This window comes from Trachypithecus francoisi, unplaced genomic scaffold (genome assembly GCF_009764315.1).
Source record: "Trachypithecus francoisi isolate TF-2019V2 unplaced genomic scaffold, Tfra_2.0 Lachesis_group21, whole genome shotgun sequence".
NCBI classification, from domain to species: domain Eukaryota; kingdom Metazoa; phylum Chordata; class Mammalia; order Primates; family Cercopithecidae; genus Trachypithecus; species Trachypithecus francoisi.
Window position 1 is genome coordinate 37052010 of NW_022681467.1, and position 23795 is coordinate 37075804.

Sequence of the window (23795 nt, forward strand, 5' to 3'; positions counted from 1 at the left end):
TATTACTGTGTCAGATGTAAGAAAGTACTCAATGAATGAGAGAGACATATGAGAATAACACTTAAAGCTTGAAGAGACTCCACTGGCTAAGTCTAGAACTATACGAACAGAACATCAAAATAAAGATAGTAACAGATTATAACTCACTACATAAAAAAAGAACCCATGTATTCATATTGACATAAATAAATGGGAGAAAAAGGGAACACTCTTCCTTATAGTAGAATGCTAACTAACCAGTTCAGAGCGACAGTTAGAAAATCACCACTTTGTAACCATCAAAGTGATGACCGATTCAGCCAAAAATAATCAATGGATGCTAAAACCAATGGATGATACTTTGATGAGGAATAGGTACAGTTCCAATTTATTTCTCCAAAATTACTTATTATTTTCAAAGGGAAAAACAGAAACTTTATAAGGGGAGAAATCTGATAGACATCACTGTACTAAGTGATCAAAGTTACCATCATCAGACAAATGGACACCATGTTATTCTTGATGTGATATATTGAGATGGCTGTGTCAGTTCTGTGGCAGTACTAAACTTAGATCCAACCCTGAGGAAATATAGACAAATTCAAACTGAGGGACAACCTACAAAAAAACTGGCCAGTACTCTACAAAAGCTTGAAGGTCATAAAATAAAAAGAAAAACTGAGGAACTGATCCAGATTAACGGAGACTAAAGAGACACGACAGCTAAAGGCAATGGGTGATCCTGGATTGGATCCTGGACTGAGGAAATGACAGCTATAAAATATGTTGAAACAAATGATAAGACTTGAATATGAACTGTGGATTGGAGAACAGTATTTTTATTTCTTGATTCTGAGAACAGAACTGTGAATAAACAAGAGAAAGTCCTTGTACTTAGTGAAATATACAATGAAAGTATTTAGGGGACAAGGGGGTACAGTGCCTGCAACTTACTCTCAAATATCTCAGTCAAAAAGTGATGTAGGTGTCTATACATGTACTCAGAGAAAGAAAGGGACAGAGACACAAAGGAGAGAGTGAGAAAGGACAAAAATGATAGAGTCAATGAGGCAAAATGTAAACACAGCTGGTGAATCTGGATAAAGGGTACACTGGAGTTGCAAAATGAAATTATATAGAAATAAAAATGTATAAACATCAAATATAGAGCCTTGAAATAATCCTTTTCTATGAGTTATATGCTATTCACTTGATACACAGCTGGATTCAATTGTTTCATTTTGCTTTTGAATTTTAGGAATTGATGTTTCCCCCTATTAATTTAACCACACTGAAGCAAGTGGTGAAGAAAACAACTAAACTAAGCAACTTTGGCAAATAGTATTCTGATTATATACTGTAATACTAAAGCCCAAAACCCATTACAGACCAACATTATATTCTGGTAAATGTATTTTTCACAAAATATGGGTTAGCAATTCTAAAACTACTTGATGTGTATACTAGGATGAAATAAATGAGTAAATATACCGTGTTATGATAACAAGGTCCAGGCTTCATCCTGCCAGAGAAAGAAGTCACAAATAAGGAAGAGAAGGAGACTATAATGGAACGCTGTGATGCTGCACTGTAATCAGAAAATTCACTATGGATGAATATATACAGAATAAATATAGCTGTGTGGTGTAAGTGTTTGTGTAAGTATGCATACATCTGTTTCCTAGCTTCATGTGCATAGAGGTTCTAGAAGCAACAACATTCCAGTAGCAGTGGGCATACCTAGTAGCCAGAGCTTGGTTTCTAAATGCTATTCTCAAGTAAAAGCAAGCAAGGATCGTTGGAGAATGGTCAATTCCAAGGTTGGGGCAGGAAAAATGTAACATGGACTTGAACATCTCATGGTGCCAGAAAGTAAAAAAGCACTCAAAAAACGATGGGAGCATGTCAAAAAAACATAGAAGCCAATGTGAAGGAGCTACCAATGGCCAAATCTGAACAACTTGAAAACAAAATAGAGTAATGGATTATAAAATAAAAGAAATATCCACAAGTCAATACTGATATAAATAAATGGGAGACAAAGGACAACTTTGTTATAATAGAATTCTTATTAATAAATGTAGAAGGAATGATGAGAATAGAAAATTACCATCAGCTAAACACCATGGTAATAATTTACTGAAAGCAAGAACCACTGATGGAAGCTAAAATTAATGAACAGAAGTAGGATGAAAACCAGGATAAGAGTCTCAAAATATTCACTCAGAAGATACTAATTTTTAGAGATAAATACAGTTATTTTATGGTGGAAAAACTTGGCAGATGGCATGTTAACCAAGTAATCAAAGTTACATCACAAGTAATAAGATGTAGTCATATCATGCATTCCCTGATAAAATGCACTGAGGAGGACGTAATATGATTTCTATGATACTCTTGCCTAAAATGCATAACCTCAAATCTTACCATAAGAAAACATAAGGCAAATACAAACTGAGAACATTCCACAAAACAGCTGGTCAGTACCCTTCAAAAGTGTCAAGGTCATGAAAGATAAGGAAAGACAAAGGAATTGTTACAGACTGGAGAAGGTTAGGGAGTCCTAACCTCTAAATGGAATGTGGATACTGGGCCAAAAAAAAAATATTTCTAGGAAACTGAAGGAATGAATATGAATAAGGTCTGTAGATTAGTTAAAGAGTATCATATCAATGTTGCTTTCTTGGTTTCAATCATTATACTATGGTTATACAAAATGTCAACATTAAGGGATGCTGGGTGAAGTGTACATCGGAATTCTACATAATTTTTGCAACTTTTTAAAAAGGTTAAAAAATTAATTTTGTTTTAATAATGAGGTAAAATACTTAAAATGGTTCCAAAGTCAAATACGCAAAACGGCATATTTGGAAAAACTAGTTTATTTCCCTGTCACTTCCAACCTGTTCGCTAAGGGTAACCATTTACAAATGAAGTTTGTAGGCCGGGTGCGGTGGCTCATGCCTGTAATCCCAGCACTTTGGGAGGCCAAGGAGGGCAGATCACAAGGTCAGGAGTTTGAGACCAGTCTGGCCAACATGGTGAAATCCCGTCTCTACTAAAAATACAAAATTAGCCAGGCGTGGTGGCACGTGCCTGTAATCCCAGCTACTCGGAAGGCTGAGGCAGGAGAACTGCTTGAACCCAGAAGGTGGAGGTTGCAGTGAGCCGAGGTCGCGTCACTGCACTCTAGCCTGGGTGACAGGGCAAGACTCCGTCTCAAAAAAACAAAAACAAAAACACACACGAAATTTGTTTTAGTTTTATCTTCGGTAGGGAAGGGACAGACAGATACAAAGACACACAGCCTTTTAAGATAAACTAGCATACAGTACAAACTTCTTCCACCTTATTTTTTTCCCCACTTAACAATATATCCAGGGTACAATTCCATAGCAGGATACAGTGATATTCTTCATTCTTTTTTCAAAGCTGAATATACTACAGTTTATTCAATTAGTCATCTATTGCTGAACAACAGAGTTGTGTAGTCTTTGGCTATTATAATTTGTTGCTGGACCTTCTTCTGTATCTTTAGTGGCAGCAAATCTCTGCTACTGGGAGAAGGTATGATGAATGATTCTGCAAATTAAGGAAGTGATCAAGCTAACCAATATGGTTTATGAGACCTTCAAGGCAGTAATCTTTTATGGCTCTTAAGTACTGACCCTGATTTCTTTTTCTGGCTCATACAGTGTTGAGGGTAAATTACAAGAGGGAGCTGAAAAGTTCTGAGCAAAAGTATCAGGGAGGAGCCCTGCAGACACTGCTAATGGCCTTCGTAGCACCCATCTCTTTCTTGCTCATTACCAGAACCCTGATTCTTGTACAGGGCAGCAACATGTTCAACCAAAACACTCCCAGCCTCCCAGGGATGGCCAGGTAACACAGTCCTAGACAATGAGGTGTAACGGAGCCTCCTGAAGATATGTGCCAAAGTTCTGCTTTCCTGTAAAAACCAACATGCCTTCTTTCCTTATTTTTCCTTTCTGGGATGGAACCAAGAGGCTGTAAACCACACATACTGAGGCCAGTAGAGCAGAAAGACAGGAAGAACCCGGGACTCCGACGACACTATGAGGTCGCCTCACTAGTCCTCAACTGCCTACCTCTGGACTTGTTAACTGAGAAAAATAAACCCCTGTTTGGGAGAGCCGAGGCCATAAGCAGCTAAATTACATAGAAATAAACATGTTCTCCCCCAAGGTGACTTACCTGAAGGACAACAGGGTGAGTCCCATCACATTTAAGAGACTCATCATTTTACAGTCAAATCTCAAACCATTCTTTATTTTCCTAAGAGAACTCGACCAGAAAAACACGAGGTAGAGAAAGAAACATTCAGAACCAGGGCCAGGAACTCAGGTGAAGTTCAAAGGAAATGCATCAGCAAAGGTATAAATATAAAAACCTTTGGAGTAAAACACAATTAGGGGGCGGTGGTGCTACAATACCCCAGCCCTAATACCTGGAGAAAATTATAGAGCTCTAATGATTTGCGGGCTCACAATTTGTTCTTTATTTTTTAATACATTTCTGGTGGGCAAAGGCCAAAGAGAAATGAGTAACGATGTTCTGACAATGAAAAAAACAAACAAACAAACAAAAACAGGCTGGGTGTTGCGGCTCTTGCCCATCTTCCCAGCACCTTGGGAGTCTGAGGTAGGACTGCTTGAGGCCAGGGGTTTGAGACCAGTCTGGGCTGTCAACATAGCAAGACCCTCTCTAAGGTTAAATCTGTCAGGTAAATAAATCAAGAACTAGCTGAGAACAGGAAGGACAGATGAATTCACAGAATGGGAAAGGGGTGCTTTTGGGCAGCAGAAAGGAGTTAAAAAAAAAAAGAGGACATTGACAAGGAGAGGCAGCAGCATACTCAAAAGGAACCTGATTCATTCTGTTTAGGACTAGTGCTGTGTAATAAGTGCCTGTCCCATCCTGAGCTTCAGGGGTGCCACCTATTTACATCCCACTCTACATGGTCATACTCTTTGTTCTGTCTGGAACAGTCTTCCTTCTTATCTCGTAATTTAAGATCCTTTTCATTATTTCTGCTCAAATGTCATCTTCTTAAAGAAGTCTTCCTAGACCACTCTTACCTAAATCAGAGCAAAGAATTGCCATCATTCTTCTTCTTCTTCTTCTTTTTTTTTTTTTTGAGATGGACTTTTGCTCTTGTCGCCCAGGCTGGAGTGCAATGGCATGATCTTGGTTCACTGCAACCTCCACCTCCCAGGTTCAGGCAATTCTCCTGCCTCAGCCTCCCGAGTAGCTGGGATTACAGGTGCCCACTCCCATGCCTGGCTAATTTTTATATTTTTAGTAGAGACGGGGTTTCCCCATATTGGCCAGGCTGGTCTTCAACTCCTGACCTCAGGTGATCTGTCCGCCTTGGCCTCCCAAAGAGCTGAGATTACAAGCATAAGCCACTGCGCCCAGCCTCAACTCCCATCATTCTTATCCCCTTATTTTATTTTCTTTGCAGTAAATATTGCTTATTTGTAATTATCTTATTTTTCCTCATTTATTGTCTGCCTATCCTACTGAAATAAAAGTGTCAGTCTGGCTCACCAGTGTCTCTCCAATACTTTAAGTAACACCTGGCATGTCCCAGTGATCAAGAGATAGTCACTGAATAAATGACTACATAGTATAGTATTTGTGTATACATTTACAAATCATTACTTTCTCATAGCAAAGAAAACTCAACAAGTGCAATCCTCCGAACTCCAGACACACACACTGTCAAGAAATAGGGGATGTAGGCGGGGCATAGTGGCTCAGGCCTATAATCTCAGCACTTTGGGAGGCTGAGGTGGGTGGATCACTTGAGTTCAGGAGTTCAAGACCAGCCTAGGTAACATGTGAAACCTCTTCTCCTCAAAAATTACAAAAATTAGCCAGGCATGGGGATTGTACCTGTAACCCCAGCTGCTCGGGAGGCTGAGGTAGGTGTAGGTTGCAGTGAACTGACATCGAGCCACTGCAGTCTAGCCTGGACATCATAGTGAGATCTTGTCTTCTGAAAAAATAAAATAAAATTAAAAAGACAAGAAATAGGGGGTGCAAGCAACAGGGTGGCAGCAGAGTAAGAGGCACAGGGGTCCAGTGACCTCTCCCCCTCGGAGCAGTGTGGGAGTTTCCTGAGAACTCCTTCTGGCGATTGTGGAAAGGGCCTGGCTCCTCACTCTGGACTCCCAACTCACTTTCAAAATCCTGCAGACACGCAGCAGCTGCATTATCCTGTGGCTGTGCTGTTGGCCAGGACATATGCTCCCACACTTTCTGAATTCTGCATTCAGGGACCTTAGCAGCAGGAAGGACACAGAACTGTGTAGCCCACCACTGTTATCTTGAACCCTCTTCAACCCTAAGGAACTCTTGCCTCCAGATGCAAAAGGTCCCCCAGAGAATAAGAAGCAGAAGTATCAGGGAACAATGGAAGGGGAAGGTGCTTATTGTCTCTGAGGGGGGCATGATACCATGTTATTCCCAAGAGGTCTGCCTTTGCCCTCAGGGGTAGCAGCAACAGTGGCCTACTTCTAAGAAGAGAGAAGATAAAAACCCAGTTTTTCATTTGTCTTTCCTTCTCAGGCTACTGTTATCGACCTGTGTCACTTCTTAACCTTAGGTGTTATCGGAAACCTAGACAACACCTGCTGCTGCTGCTGCTGTGCCAGGACTAAATTAGAGCCTATGTCTTCTAAATGATGGTGAGAAAAGGCGAACTGATACCCTTCAATTTTGCACACACATTGATGCTAATACAGACATACTCAAGGTTTGAGAGAGGGTGTGGCACTTACCTGACTCTAGATAAGATCTCCTCATTAAGGGGATGTAAAAATTGGTTTTCCTTTCATAGTCCAGATAAAACAATAATATTGTTAAGATCTCTCAGTGCTAACTTTAATCTCTTTTGTTATTCCTAAGTAGTATGCAGTTTCTATCCTGGATCCTAATGAACCTGTGCCTTCATTTTCTGGAAAGCAAGAGGAGGAGAGGAGAATTTGGGAAGAGGAACACGATGATCTCAGCGTCCCAGACTCCACACTCTCTCTGGATTAAATATTCTATATTTATAGCATGTGGGTGCAAGGGCAAATGCCAAGGGGCATGGGAATGTGTGTGTTTGTGTGTGTAGTGTGCATCGCTCCGTGGACAGTCTCCAGCCCTCTTGCTTTTGGAAAAACCCTTTTGCTCTCTTCCTCATCACACCAAGCAAGCAAGAACCTTGCTCCATCTCTGTGGGAGACACAGAATTTGGAACTCCCTCTATCACATCTTTTTTATAGCCCACCAGTCCCACTCACTAACAGCCATTCTTCTAGTCCCCTGTCCTAAAACTGCTCTACATTTCTCACTTCTTTCATCTCTACCTAGACTGGCTAGACATTAAAAAAAAAAAAAAAAAGGATGATTCCTTCTGAGTTGTACAAATGTTCTCTCTCACATGGTAACCTTTTGTTGCATTCTCCATACGAATTCCCACCCTGTATCTTCCACCTTGGATCTTCCGCAGTGCTGGTCTTCTTCATTTCTTCATTCAGGCTGGGCATTAGAGGAAGTTCAGAAACTGACTCAACACACTAATAAAGTTCACACTATCCAATTTCAGTTTGGACTTCACTGCTATTCCTTAATTCATCTCTTGCCAGCTCCCCAGCAGTGGACATTGAGAACAGCTACTCCAAAGCTTCTCCCTTCACCCAAGACCCTTATTCTGGACAGCCCCACCCAACCTCTCTGGTTGCTACACATATAAATCAGTCACCTCAGATGACTTCGCCTTCTCCACTAGGTTTGAACATTCACGTTCTTGCTTTTCCCATTGGCACTGCACCTATTCAATTGGTAATATTTAGACTTCACCTCGGTGAAGCATGGTCATTCCAAAATCTTTGCCTCTGGCCATGAGCTGTTGCCAGCCCCATGCTTCCACTGATCCTCCTGGATATCCCTTTAGGAATGTCCAGCCAGGTGTCCTCAAACTGGCCATTCAACTTTGGTTTCCTGTGCCATTATTCTCCCAGCTGCCATGCCTCACAGTCAGGTGAGCATCACAAAGAAGCCGAGAACTTTGTAACTGTCAAGGACTTAAGAACTCATGTTTTGGGGTTGGCAAAAATCTGAAAAGGGCCTGAAAGTAAATATTTTAGGTTTTGTTGGCTATGAGGTCTCTGTTGCAACTACTCAACTCTGCCACCGTAACATGAAAGCAGCCATAGATTATATACTTACAAATGGGTTAGATTATATTCCATTAAAATAATTTTTAAAAACAGGCAGCAGGCCAAAAGGCAATCATTTTCCACCCCTTAATCTGTATCATTGTTGTAAGTAAGTTCTTGATAATGAGCTGATCAAATATTAGTTTTTGCTTATTATTATTTCAGTGTTCAGTGTGTTACTCCTTTAAAAATGGGTTATTCATTATATTTAGCAACTCATTTTCAGCCACCTTTTCACCAGTAGAAAGATGGTAAGCTAGTTATAATCACTGGTTTTGAGGTTGCATGTTGAACATAGTTTACTTTATGATGTATAACATGAAATATTTTCAGAGTTTTTTTTTTTTTTTTGAGACAGAGTCTTTCTGTTGGCCAGGCTGGAGTGCAGTGGTGCAATCTCAGCTCACTGCAGGCTCCGCATCCTAGGTTCACGCCATTCTCCTGCCTCAGCCTCCCGAATAGCTGGAATTACAGGTGTCCACCACCACGCCCGGCTAATTTTTTTTGTATTTTTAGTAGAGATGGGGTTTCACCACGTTAGTCAGGATGGTCTCAATCTCCTGACTTTGTGATCCGCCTGCCGCGGCCTCCCAGAGTCCTGGGATTACAGGCATGAGCCACCATGCTCGACCGTTATTTTCAGAGTTTTAACCATCACTAACTTAGTAATTTAAAGCACTAGTTTTCAACTAATAGCCTGCTTTTTTCAAACACAAGTTTATGTGGAAACTCATTAAATGAAAAAGACAAAGGGCCGGGCGCAGTGGCTGACACCTCTAATCCCACCGCTTAGGGAGGCCAAGGCGGGCGGATCACCTGAGGTCAGGAGTTCAAGACCGACATGCCCAACATGGCAAAACCCCATCTCTACTAAAAACAAAAATTAGCCAGGCGTGGTAGCAGGCTCTTGTAATCCCAGCTACTCAGGAGGCTGAGGCAAGAGAATCGCTTGAACCTGGGAGGCAGAGGCTGCAGTGAGCTGAGATCGTGGCACTGCATTCCACTCTGGGGGAATAGAGCAAGACTGTCTCAAAAAAAAAAAAAAAAGAGAGAGAGAAAGAAAAAGACAAAGTAGCAACTCTGTAGGAGTGGGTGGGTAAAGAAGAAGCCCAGATACCCATCAGCTTAGTGCCCTCTTCCCTGCAACTCTTCTCTTGCAGTATCCCCTAGTGTACCTCTTGAATCCTGTCAAACAGCAGCCTCCAAACTTCTTTTGATCAATCACCTGTATTATGAAAAAGGTTTTGAGCCACCCACCCACCACCTTCACCACATACCCATAATCATCCTAGTATTAGTAAACATCTCAAGATATATAAAATATACACTTAAGATGAAGTTCATCATCAATGATATTGGCTGTAAATCTATATTCCAAATAGTCTTACTGACAAGTTAGAATCCTTTTTGGCTGACTTCACATCCCATATAGTCAGAATGCCATTGTTTTTACTTTGATACAGGATTGATGAAGAACTCCAAACAGGACCCTGCCATTTTCTTGCTTGTTTATGTTAGCTTTTAAAAAACGTTATCAACTCCAATCTTTGTAGCAATCTTTTAAAGCCACAGCTTATTTAGTTTGGCTAAAACCAGAAAATAGAATCCATAAAGCCACTTAACTGGACACACATACACTCTAACGTGTTGCACTGTGTGGAGAGCAAAGGAACTAGTGAGGCTGTCCCTGTTGCCCCTGCCACGCCATGGAACTTCCCCACCCCTCTGGGTTAACTCGTTTACTGTACATGAAACATGACCGTCTTAACCAACAAACTGAGTGAAAATGCCCGAATCATCTACATATCAAGAATTAGAGAATTAGTCAAGCTTAGTATCTTTATTTCTGATAATAATAATAATTAGTAGTTCTAGTCTGTATCCGGAGGCTACCACTGTCAAACATCATTTGATTTAATGGAAAGAACCACACTCTCTAATTAGTCGGAAGGGTCGACATTGACTTTTCATTCAGTTTCACCCCCTGACCAAGGCCCTAAGCCTGTCATCCAGCTGACACCACAGCAATGAGCATCATGGATGCTCTGTAGCCAAGCCAGGCCCTATCATGATGTTCTGGGATCCAGGGCAGCTAAGGTAAAGAGCAATCATCCTAGTGGTTACCTGCAAGTCATTTTGTGGGTTCCAGTCAGAATCAAATATGATGCAGGTATCAGCAGCTGTGAGATTGATCCCCAGGCCTCCCGCTCTGGTGCACAGAAGAAAGACAAAGCGGTCTGAATCTGGCTTACAGAACCGGTCGATGGCTGCCTGGCGCAGGTTTCCCCATACTCGCCCATCAATTCGCTCATAGGTGTATCTGAGGGGACCCAAATGAACGAAAGCCCAGGCGTTAATCATGACTTCAATGGAGAACAGCACAAAATGCAGGAAGCTGTTGACTGATGGCCTTAAATCCCTCACTTCTAAATTTGGACTAAATGACAGCAGTCTAGAAGGAATCCCGCCCCCTACATATGCAGCAGGACAGACACTTAAAACTGTATTGCAAAATGTCCCCCTCTCAAAACAAAACAAAAAACCAAAACAAAGCCAAAAAACCCAGCTGTAAACTAAGGACTGGAAGAATTAAATCATAAAATACTGATCCCCATAGCCCAAGCAACTTACTCTCTCAAGTATTTCCCAGTTTATACTTGTACTAAATCTAATCATAAGACCAGGAAAAACAAATAAAAGCCTTTCCCATCTACTTTGAGTAGTACTCATAAAAAGGACTGAGTTCTTATCAGTTTCCAGCTACTTTAGGGTAAACCAGAAATGGTAAGATTACACTGTGAGGCAGTCCTTTTATGCCATTTCTAGCCTACCAAGCTCTTCAAAGCTTTGGAGGTACATAGCAAAACCTCCAAGTTTATAGCTGAAACCAAGGTCTTCTGGGCAATATATTGCCAAGTATAAATCACAGGAAAGGAAAGGTTTTTGAGGTGTTGTGTGTGGGGTGGGGGTGAAGGAACTGATGAATAGTAAGAGGAAAATAAAGTAAGAAAGTAAAGCTGAATATCATTGAGAAGATATACACTTGTGTGGAAAATCAAGAAACGGGGTGGAGTGTATGGTAGAGGTAAGGGTAAAAGGAAAGAGAATAAGAAATGAAACTGTTAAGGGAACATATTACTCATGTCCATCTAGAGGGAAAATAGAAGGGACCTTTATGTTGGAGATCATGGGATTAACATAGAAGATCTGGACAGCTGCTGGGCATCTTATTCTTTTCTTATTTACCCCTGACAACATATGAATTAACAAGGGGGATGTTACTTTGGGCCCAATTTTGACCTATAAACATGAACTGGCTAGTGAAGTAGAAGTAATAGGAAACTTGTGAGAAAAGAACCAAATCATCCCAAACCGACAACAGCCAAGATCATGAATCCTGGCAAAATCCTATCAGCAGACGAGAATTTGGGAAATCAGATCTCTAAAACTTACATAAATAAGCAGTAAGAAAATAAGGATAGATACCCTAGGGGTAGATAATTCTGTGTGAGGATGGCTTTGGAAAACTAAATCTGGCAATATGATCTTGACTTCCTTGAAGAAAAGAAAAACCATGTAAAAGAAAACACCCAAGGAAATGCACATGAAGAAACCTGACCAACTCAGACTTATAAGGGACATGTATAAAGTAAAGAAACAAGTCTGAAAATGCTGTCTGCCTTTTACAAAGCCACAATACAACCATGCCTAAAATTAAGGGCACAATTTTTGTTTCCTCTTTATTTAAAATTATAATACACTCAAGAATAATAAATGAAAACTTCAGCAGGAAATGAAATGGGTGGTGGTGATAGGACTGTCATGAAGGCAGACTAAAAAGATTTTGTGTCATAGACAAAGGCTAAGGATTAGATGTCTGAATTCTATAGATTAAATTATCACCATGATTCATAACAACCACAATAATAATATTAGCAGTAAGTTCTTAAGTGTCAGTTCTATGCCAAACCCTGTGGTACATGCTTGGTATACATCATTACATTTAATTCTCACAATAATCCTATGAGGTAGTTTCTATTATCATCCTCATTTTACACTGACAAAACCTAAAAACAGAACAAAACAAAAATTTATACAAGTAAAATATCTTGCTCAGTCATCCAGCTGGTTGAGCTAAACCCATATCCATTTGACTTATAGCTTTCACACTGTACCTTACATTTCAATGCATTAGGACAGAAAGGTTTTCCTAAACAATAAAGAGGAGAAATGGAGAATACATAAGGGACACTAGTAAACTTTGGAAGCTTGTAACTCTAACAGGAGGTGGAAACACAAACTATAACTAGGTATCAAAACGTTTTTGATAAATCAATGCTCAGAGGATCTGTAACAGTTACAGAAGTTTAGCCATGTATGTGATGCAACAGAGGAAGCACAATACTTGGAGTCAAAAACCAGGTTGAGATTCAATTAAAGAACAGCCATTTACCCTCCTCCACCCTCCACCACCATCACACATATGAATGATTAATGCTGCAGGAACAGACTCTATGCTCTTTGAAAAGACACCCTTAGTCATCAGATAAGAGTTAGATACCACATGGATCAGAGCAAGGCTGGGAATTAGCACAGCCTTAAGGGGGAGGGGAAATCAATAGACAGTGATGATACAGCTCAGCCATTACCTAGGGAAAACGTTCCCATAAAATTACATAAGTGTTTTTCTGTATTATAATGTAACAACACTTTCAGAACTTTTAGAACAAGATGACGGAATAATTCTCTATCACTTGTTTAGTTTTGAGGGAGTGCTCTCAAAGAACGCAAAACTTAAAAAAAAAATTGAATTACTTGAGCTCCTCCCTCACTTCTGAGCCAGATCCACTGGCCATGCCCTCATTCCTGTATCAGAGTCTGCCATGAAATCATACAGGAACAAAACCAAACTGACAGCTGGAGAGGCAAAGAGGCTCAAGAACAAAGAAAACCTTGAGGGCAAATAAGTCTGAAAGAAGAAATCAGACATCATAAAATTTTCCACACTGAACTTCAGCACAGCAATTAAGTCTCTGTGACAACTGTATTTTTAACAAGATCCCTAGGAGCTGATATGGTTCAAACTGTAATTCTGAGTCACTATCAAATACTATCAAATATCAACAAGCAGCAGGTGGCACTCTGGAAAAAACCTCTATGTGACTGGCTGGGAGCAGACTGGTAGGGAGTGGAGTGACATGTTTTTGGCATAAAAAATGTTGACTTTAGAAAGGCCTGAAGGGAAATGAACAACTTTCTGGTCTCCCAGCAATAATCAACTGGAAAACATGAAGAATTAATTTTAAAAAAGGAAAAAAAAAAACCAGCACAAAAAAAACACTCACAACAGTTACAAGCATATAAAATACTTAGGATTTAATTCAGTAAGAAATATGAAGGATTGGTAACATAACACTAAGGGGCTATGCTTTGTTCACCATTATGACTGTAAGTTCTAGCACAATGCAGACACTTTATAAATATTTACTGAGACAACAGTGTATATGAAGGACCCAAGTTAAGTGTAGTGAAAAGCATGTTCTTTGATTTTGCAAAGATGTCAGTCTAAAAAAAAAAAAAGCTAAAAAAATCCCAACACACGAATATATGTATATATAAACATGTAAATGTGTATGTATGTACACATATATCTATACATACACATTTTTCTGGAGTTAGGGGCTGGAGCAGACACAGACAGATAAATAAGCCAGGTATGGTGGCTCACTCGTAATCCCAGCAGTTTGGGAGGCCAAGGCAGGAGGATCACTTGAGGCCCGGAGTTCAAGAGCAGCCTGGCCAACATAGTGGGACCTCGCCTCTACAAAAAAGAAAGAAAAATTAGACAGGCATGGTGGCCAATGTGTCTATCGTCCTAGCTACTCAGGAGGAGCAGGTCGGAGGATTACTTGAACCCATGAGTTCAAGGCTGCAGTGAGCTATGATCATGCCACTGCACTCCAGCTTGGGAGACACAGCAAGACCCTATCTCTAAATATAAATAAATAAATAATTCTGAAGTTCATCTGGAATACTAAATGTGCAAAGGAATAAAACTACTGATCAAAAGAATAGGAAGGCTAGACATATACCCAGTATATATAATATCTCCCTATATTTCACAGAATTTTATGAGTGAGGGAAATAGACTATTTTAATAAAGAGAAAATGAGAAAATTCAATATATTTGGAAATAAATGAAAATCAGACTTCGAGTATATGCCATTTACCAAAATTACAGAAGGGCTAAAGACTTAAATGAAAAAAGAAAATCAAATAATCCAGTTAAAGATTATGAATGAACATACACATTTAATTCTTTGATCTCTCCAAACCTCTAGTAAAATGACAGTAAGGGATTTTTAAAAAAGGTATAATCTCTTCCCCAAATAAATACACCAAAAGAACAGAAGTGATAAAATTCTGGAATCTGGAAAGTCGTATTTGATTTGAAGAAGGCAGAATCCCAGGCAAGACACAACCTAATTTAATAGTGCAGAACATCTGACGGGATCAAACATTGGTGGCACTAGGTTCCCCTGAAAGCAGCAACACAAAGAGTCCAAAAACAGGGAAACTGGTAGAATGTTTGCTGAAGTATTTACTTAGCCTCTAGATCACCTACTCCAACCTTGAAGAGGGTAAAATAAAAGATCTTGATCCTCTCTACTCTAGAAGATACTAACCACAGTTAAAAGTGAATGTGCCACGCTGAAAAGGGGAAGAGAGACAGAAATAGTGGGAGCCCTTACTGTTTCTCACCCCTCCCCCACAATTAGCTCTAAATACAGTCAAGTTTCCACCTATAGGCAGGGGAGAGTAAGAGGCACAGGACCTCAAAATGCTGATACAGGAGGGTCCCCAATGAAAATGGTCCAGCCAGATGCACAGTGCTCACATACAGAAAGTGAAATGCACAGTCAACAAGCCTTGCTCACATACTCAGAGCTTCTGGTTGGCTCCACAGTGCCTCCCATCTGATGGCCTAAGATATCAGACATGAGGCTGATATGAAACAGACAGCCTCTGCTTCTGGTAAGGAGGGGCAATGTCCTAACACACCAACCCTCTAGCAAATGACAAATTCTGGACAAACTATAAAAACCAAAATGAATGAACAGAAAAACCTACCTGAGGGCACGGGTGAGTTAACAAAAACAGACAGATCTTGGAGAAGAAAAGAAATTTGTGGTTTCAGCCAGAGGAGAGGCCACAATTATGGTGGCAAGATGTTGATCAGCTGTAATTGATAAAAGTTGTTGTCTTTCTGACACACATGAGGGGAAGATGCCTAGGGCAACTAAGACTGCCAGAGAGTGAAAGGGGATCCCCAGAAAGCAGAGAAATAGAGATGGGAGCTCCAAACTCTGGGTATAAACTCTGCCCAAGTTTCTGGCTGACTTCTGACTCACACTTGCTCGGGGCTGACTGTGGTAGTCTGAAATGGGAATTACTGTCTAGCGGAGACATTGACAGAGTTTGCACTTTGAGGATAACCTAGTTAGCTGCTTCCAAATAAAACCCATCAACATCTTCAGAGCACTGTAACAGAATCCTCTATCTCTAGAACATACTATTCACTAGGTCTAGGGAAAAACTCAGTTATTCTCATTCTCAAGGGAACAGACAACAGACGTCAACGTCAAACCTACAATGTTATAATTCAGACAAGAACTTTAAAGCTGCTATTATGCTTGCGCTTAATGAAGTCAAGGAATGTTAAGTAATGAATAAAAAGATAAGAAAACTTAGCAGAGAAACAAAGCGTTAATAAACATAGAACTAAATGGAAATTTTAGAACTAATAAATAAATAAAGCATGGAGTGTGCTTAATAAGCATGATGGAGATGATAAAGAGTCAGTGAACTTGAAGACAGATAAAAGAGAGAGAAAAAGGATTTTTAAAAAAACAGAGCCCATGGACTTGTGGGGAATATCTCAAGGTCAAATAAACAGGTAATTAGTCTCACAAATAACCAAGAGAATGGGGCAAAAACAAAAAAGAAATGGAAGAAATAATGATCAAAAGCTTCTCAAATTTGATGAAAGACATACATTTACAAATTCAAGAAGCTCAGTAAGCAGGATGAATCCCAATGATCACAGTTAAACTGCTAAAAACCAAAAATTAAAAGAAAATCTTAGAAGTAGCCAGAATAAATCAATGTATTGCACACAGGGAGCAGCAATGTGAACGACTGCAGAACTTCTGATAAGAAATCACAGGGGCCAGGGCACAGTGGACTAACACTGTAAAGAGCTGGAGGGGAAGAAAAGGAAAAAAAAGTGAACCTAAAATTCTAATATGAAAGACAGATATAAACAAATGGGAAAAAATATGACTTGGAGAAAACAGATGAAGATAAAAAAATTCCGTCATGATAAGCCATAGAAAGATAGGAGACGACACCGTACTTGTGAAATAATGGTGCTATTAAAAATGGAAAAATTACAAAAAATGTTCTGTGAAATTAAAAAATATAATTATAGTGAAAGATAAAGTCAAGAAAATTCCCCAGCATGTGAAGTTAGATTTCAGATGGGAAAGATCTTTTTAGTATCCAGCACCAATGAAGCAGTTCATTATAAAATTTCACAGGACTGGGGACAAAGAGAATACATAAAAACTTCTAAAAAGAACAAACATAACACATAGACAGACTAAGAATCCTAAGGGCTCTGAATTTCTCAATGGTAACCCTGGAGGCTAGAAGACAGTGGATTAACACCTTCAAAATTCTGCAGGGAAATGATTTACAACCTAGAATCTCAAATCCTGAGAAAAGATTCCTTAAGAATGAGAGCAGAGTAAAACAGTTTCAGGCAATGTCTCAAAATTTACTTATCATTCACCCTTTCTCAGGAGCTCCTGGAAGAGGTGCTCCAACATGGAATCCACCAACAAGAAGATCTGATTTAAGAGGAAAATAAAGAAAGCTGTCAGCATGAGAAAGAAGGCAGATCACAGCTGACAACTGTGTACTCTGTGGGGAACAGCAACAGGCCAGGCAGGAGCAGGTCAGGAGGCCCCAGAAGGTATGGCCTAGAGAAGAAGAAACTGATGAGTTGGAACATAACCAGAGGGGATTTAGACAACCAGGGTAAAGTTTGCTGCTGAATTATAATAGGTGTGTAGAAAAATAAGCAATCAAAAAGATAATTTTTAGTTTCGAAGAAAATAAAAACTGTACAAGAATGAAAATTAAACAGCACATGACATAGCTCAGCTGTAATTTCACATTTTCATAAGTCATAATAAACAACAAATATTAACCTAACTCCAAGTATTATGTGGCATACTGGGAAGATGAGAGGACAGGGAGCTGTATACATGATGGTATGAGGAGCAATGAAAGAAGGCTCAACATTCATCTTCCACAGTGAGAACAGATAATACCTACAACTGAAAAAACCAAGATATTGCAACTTATAGCATTATTTAGATACAGCTATAAATACCAAAAGAAATAGCATAAAGAGTTGAAAGTAAATGCTTCTGGGATAGGAGAAACTGGGGGAAGGTAGAGGGTGAATAGGCACATAATGTTTCGTAAGTGTAATAGAATGACATGGCTTTTTAAATCATGTGCATGTACAACTTTAATGAAAATAAAAACTACACTAAAAAGAGAAAGACAATGATAATATTAAGGCCAGAAGAACCCTGTTGAATGCAACTTGGGTGAAGAAGCCATAAACATGAAAAGAAGGGCTGGGTATGGTGGTGTACGCCTATAATTCAGCTACTCAGCAGGCTGAGATGGGAGGACCACTTGAGCCCAGGAGTTTGAGGCTGCAGTGATTGACCCACTGTACTTCATCATCTTAGGTGACAGAGCAAGACATTGTCTCAGAAAAAGAAAAAAAAAAAAAAAAAAAAATATATATATATACATACTTCAGAATATTTATATGGGTCTCACGATTAAGATGAGAGAGAAGTCTTTTAAAGCACATTAATTTATGCTTAAGTTTAGGCCTAAAAAAGGATTTAAAGTTGTTTTAAGACAAAGATTTGACTACTATAAAATTTAGGACATCAAAAAATAAAATAAATGAAAACCCATACTCATAAATAAAATTAAAGAACAAAAACAACACTGGGGAAAGTTTTTGCAACATGTTCTCAAGTAAACAAATAATTCTTATAAATTAATAAACAAAAAGTCAAAGACCAAGAGAAAAATGCAGGAAAAACATCAATCCACAAAAATGAAATATGAATAACTAATAAATACGAAAAAATACTCATTCTCATTAGTAATCACAATTACAAAGTAAAGAGATCATAATTTTGAATTGCTGAATTAGCAAAGATTAAGAAGTAAAAACAATATTGATCAGAATATGAAAAAAAAGCATTCTCACACGATATTTCGGAAATGAATATAAATAAAACACTCAACTAGAAGGCATTTTGTAAATACTGAGTGTATCAAATGTTTTTAAAAATGTGCACTGACATTTATCCTAAAGAAATAACTGGAAACATTCATAACTACTTAAAAGGGATATTCATTTATAGAGTCCCTTAAAACGCTGAAAAATTGGAAATGTTTAAAATAGAATATCATGTAGATCATTAAAATTTTGTTGTAGAAAAATAAAGAAAAAATTTCATAATATATTAAATAAAAAATGACTTACAAAGTACAATGTAGAACAGCACTGCAATTCAAACAATAAAGCTAAACATATTTATGCAGAAAGAACAGACTGAAAAGATAACCCCCAAGATGAATGGGGAATTGTGCAGGTGGTAGTGTTACATGTTTCCGCATTTTCAAGAGAAGCTATAATCTTAAGTAATTTGAACACAAAATGAGCAATAAATAATAAAGAGAAAATAGCATAAAAGAGAGCTAAAGACTTCTGTACTTACCAAAAGTCTGTTATATACACCATTACTCATTTTGGGGGGTTCTTTTTAAAAAATCTGCAAACTAATAGTTGTACATATTTTAAAGAGTAAGATAATATAAGAAGCAAGTGCTCTGGCAATGGGCTCCTAATCTACAGTGAATTCAAAGCTACAAAACTGCTTTACAAGTTTTGATTTATTCATGTAATACAAGTTTCAAGAATCCTTTACATAGAAATCTCTCCTATAGAGCTCTGATGAATTATTTTATTGTCTAATCAGACTTTGAAGAATTATTTATGTTATATTAAATGTCAGCATAGCCATAGTTTAATTTGTCATTTCTTTTAATCCTCTTGCTATAAAGTACATGTACAAGGGCAAACAGAATGTTAAAGAATAAGAACATCTGTGAAGACACCCGAGATTTGCTAGGAAAACAAGATTTTCTTTAGACTTAGCAATGCCTAGGCTACCAGTTTCTATAACCTTGAAAGTCTTTTATCATTAAGAATGAATTTTTAACTTTGGGAGGCCGAGACGGGTGGATCACGAGGTCAGGAGATCGAGACCATCATGGCCTACACGGTGAAACCCCGTCTCTACTGAAAAATACAAAAAAAAACTAGCCGGGCGAGATGGCGGGCGCCTGTAGTCCCAGCTACTCGGGAGGCTGAGGCAGGAGAATGGCGTAAACCCGGGAGGCGGAGCTTGCAGTGAGCTGAGATCCGGCCACTGCACTCCAGCCTGGGCAACAAAGCGAGACTCCGTCTCAAAAAAAAAAAAAAAAAAAAAAAAAAAAAAAGAATCAATTTTTAAAAACTCATTTATCATCTTCAGATCATTGATGTGTCACAATGACTGAAAATCTAAGGTAATACATGTGAGGTAACAAATGTAGTTCCCATACAGAATCCAAATAACCCACACAGCACCACAGACTTTTTATTTGCATGAGGAATGGAACTTAGATTCAAGGAATTATAAGAGTACGAACAAGAAAATAAATTGGGATGCCATAGCCAGTGCATCATAAAACCTTAGAGGGTTTGCTGAGAAAGGACATAAAATATCCCCAAATTCCTTCTCTGTGAGTTGCCAGTTTATGCTCTTTTAGAAATTTGATATAGTGATGATTTCCAGGATATATTTCTTTCACCATTATGAAACAACAAAAATGTAAATACATGATTTTCCTAGACCTTTCTAATGCTATTTGAATTGTTTCCTCCAACTAAAGTGAATATAAATAAATATGTGGAATTTTTTTTTAAGCAAAGCAAGGACTCTACATCATAGGTCATGAAATTTACTCTTGACAGTTAAACTTGGGTCCATTTGGTCATAAAATTTAACTCTGAATTTCAGTCAGTCTTTAAAAGGAGATTCCTTTTCTCCATTTTTGAACGTCTTCTTGTGTTTAAACATTTTTGAATGGATCAAAAAAAAAATATCAAAGAAAAGGAACTGTCCCAGTGTTGAATGCAGGGCTTTGACACAAGTCTTACCTTCTCTGGATGAGGTAATCTTCCAGGATGTCGAGGCAACGCACCATCTGGGAGAAGATGAGTACCTTGTGGCCACCTGCAATCAGCTTAGGGAGTAGTTTATCAATCAGCACAAGCTTCCCTGCTGCCTGAATCATGGCCTGCAGCTGAAAGTCAGGGGCATCAGGGCTGTGGGTTTTTCGGAAATCTTCTAGAATTTTCTCCTCTGCTCCTGAAAAGGAATGGAACAAAACTATTCCCTGGACAGAATATAAGGATAAAGGTTGTACTCTGCTTTACAGATCCTGGGAAAAATGAAGTGAATTCTTAGGTCCTAGACCAGCAGTCCAGTGAGGAGATGCTGGGTGCACGCTGGTCTGTCCCTTCAGCAGAGGGCTCTGCAGTGGCAGCAGGAGAGAACGCGGGTGCTCCACTCTCCTGGGAAGTCTCACCAAGTAGAGTGAGGATCTGAGATACCAAGTCCTAAGCTGACTCACCCAAGAAACCTTCCCAGACAAGAAGGACTTTCACACCTCTTGACATCACAAAGACTATAAGATAATCCAAGCCACATTGTGATTTAAAATTTCTCAAAAAGTTTCATTGTAAAAAAAAAAAAAAAAAAAATCCTCCCAACATTTTCTCTAACTAGTTTGGTTAACTGTTAATTTGTCTGCAGAGTTTTAATGTCATTGCAGCATTTTCACTGATTCAGCTAAGTAACACATTTCCCTGTCCCCAAGTAGAAAGTGTGTGCCACACTTTGAACAAATAAAGGGCAGCAAACTGGTGAGTGATATCTCTTTCCTGCCCAGCAGAGTACATGCTATGAGGCAGCGTGTTGGCAGAAGTTAAGTTCAAACCTTGGCTCTTGGTCCCTAGTAGCTATACTGCTTAGGCAAATCCATCAAGCTCTCTGAATCTCAGTTTTATACTCTGTAAAAAGGTGAGAATGCATACATGCTAGCATATAATGAAAATTCAATACATGAGTTATTTGATTATCATTAGCTTCTGGCAGAGGCCATGGCAGTCCTGAGTAACTTCATAGTGCCCCTGACTCACCATTGATCAGGTAGGGATGGTTACAGCACTTCCTCAGCTCCATCATGGTGTTGATGAGATTGGGCATGTTGTGCTGATTTGCCCCCTTGGTCAGGAAGGAAAAGTTCTTCTCCAGGATGGCACGGTAGTACTTTTTCTGGATATTGGTTAGTTCCACCTCAATGATCGTCTCTTGTTTGGGAGCAAGGTTCTTTTCCACATCATCTTTCAGCCGTCGAAGCATCATTGGTTTTAGGATAGACTGCAGTTTCTTTACCTGTCCAGGGAAATGAGACCTATTTACCTGCCTCAATCCTGATTTAACGATTACTGGGGTATTCCAACTTTCACTCTTATTTCTTGAACATTTACGCATAGTACTGTGGTAGCAGACTAATAGAAAGATCATGATTGACCCCCTGAAAATGGGGCTTATAATAGTACTGAAAGGGAATTAGGGATATGATTTTAATTCACAAGCAATTACTGAGAATCTAGTGGCAATCTCAGAAGATAAAAAGGGAGAAAGGTATAAAAGAGTACCTATTCTCTAGGATGGAGAAAACACGTCTCTCTGTCATTCTTTCTCTAATACACACACCACATGCACAGTAATTACCTGAAGAATATTTTAAATTATGTTAGAAGGCATGAGTGATATATTACAAAAGAAACTTAGACGCTGAGAGAACGGAGTAAGTAGAGATGATCTGGAAAAGAATTCCTTCTATTACCTTTTAAGTAACAAAAGCAGCATACATGTTTGGGTGTAGCAGTCTGTAAAGAATTAATGTTATAGGTGACATCTGTTCTATCATGGAATCTGTCACATCAGGGGCACTTTAAATCTGATGGTGTTCTTTGCTACAACTTGTCTGTTCTTCCCCTAAAAGCATAGGCCTGGACAGCAGATCTTTATGTAACTGACTGCACCAGCAAGGTGACTTGTTCCCCCTCCCAGTGAGACAATGACAGACTAAGGGATTCAAAGTCCAAGAACCTGAGTTAACCTGGAGCTAAAACATGATACCGGTAAGATTAACTCTGGTGGAAAAACAAAATAAGGGAAGATGAAAGTGCAAAAGAAATCAAGTTTCAAGTCAGAAACGGCTGTTTAAAAATTTTAAAAGGGGTAGACTCTGCATAAACAAGTTGTGTGCTGCAGGACTGCTTCCTGAAGAAATACAAAGTGATTTACAGAGAGTGATTTAGAAGAGTTACTTACAAAAGCAGATTTCAGACAATGATGAACATGCTTTATTTTGGAAACAGATGCTTTCCAGAACTTTTATTTACTGTGTTTTAAAATACAGACATCTCATAGAAGCAGAGATTAGAGTGGTGGCTACCAGGGACTGGGGGGTGGGGTGGGGTAGGGAGGTATTGTTCAAAAGATAGAAAATTTTAGTTAGATAGGTGCAGTAAGTTCAAGAGATCTACTGAACAACATGGTGACTACAGTTGACAACAATGTACAGTATTTTTGAAGACTGCTGAGAGTGGATTTTGAATGTTCTCACAAAAAGCATGTGCTAATTAGTTCTGTTTAGCCATTCCACCATGGATACATATTTCAAAACATATTGTACATGATCAATACATATTTTTGTCAATTAGAAAATAAAGCCAAAAAATTTAAAAATAATTATATAAAAATAAATATTAAAGATAAAATATCAAATAAAATATTTGATGTAATTTGTATGGTTTTCTCCTACCTAACCCCAATCTTAAACTTAATCTTTTTATAAGACCTTCATTTTACCAACAAAGGGTACTTAGAAATCTGATCCCCCATGTGGGTAAGGAATTACTATATAAGAACCTAAAGGGAAAAGACTCAGCTAGCTGATTGTTAAAGATAGGGACAATGTCAATCTGCCACATGCTGGGTTCAGCTTTTGCCCTTCACTTGGTTCATACCTTGAATCATTTAGAGTTTACTATACGCCAGACATTGTGCTGGTCAATACAACAAACACAACTTGGGAGAAGGTGTGGGCCTTGTCCTCAAGGAGATCTTTGTCTAGGAAGAAGAAAAAATGCATACCACAAATTAAGTGCAATGGGAGAAGAGGATGCATTTCTAATGGTCCAAAAACGGAGAGAAGATTGGAGCTGGCTTTTGAAAGTCAATAGATACTGCAAATGTAGGAATTAAGTTTGATTATTCACTGCTCTGATGCAAGCCT

At 38.9% G+C, this 23795-nt stretch overlaps 1 protein-coding gene across 1 annotated transcript in view; it reads right to left on the bottom strand.

The window, feature by feature from the left end:
- Window positions 1–23795, bottom strand: part of CHD6 (chromodomain helicase DNA binding protein 6) — a 215087-nt gene that overhangs the window by 63528 nt on the left and 127764 nt on the right. The window contains 3 exon segments of the mRNA XM_033186434.1: window positions 10335–10530; window positions 20581–20791; window positions 21625–21880. Of these exon segments, the coding sequence (XP_033042325.1) occupies window positions 10335–10530; window positions 20581–20791; window positions 21625–21880 (663 nt within the window).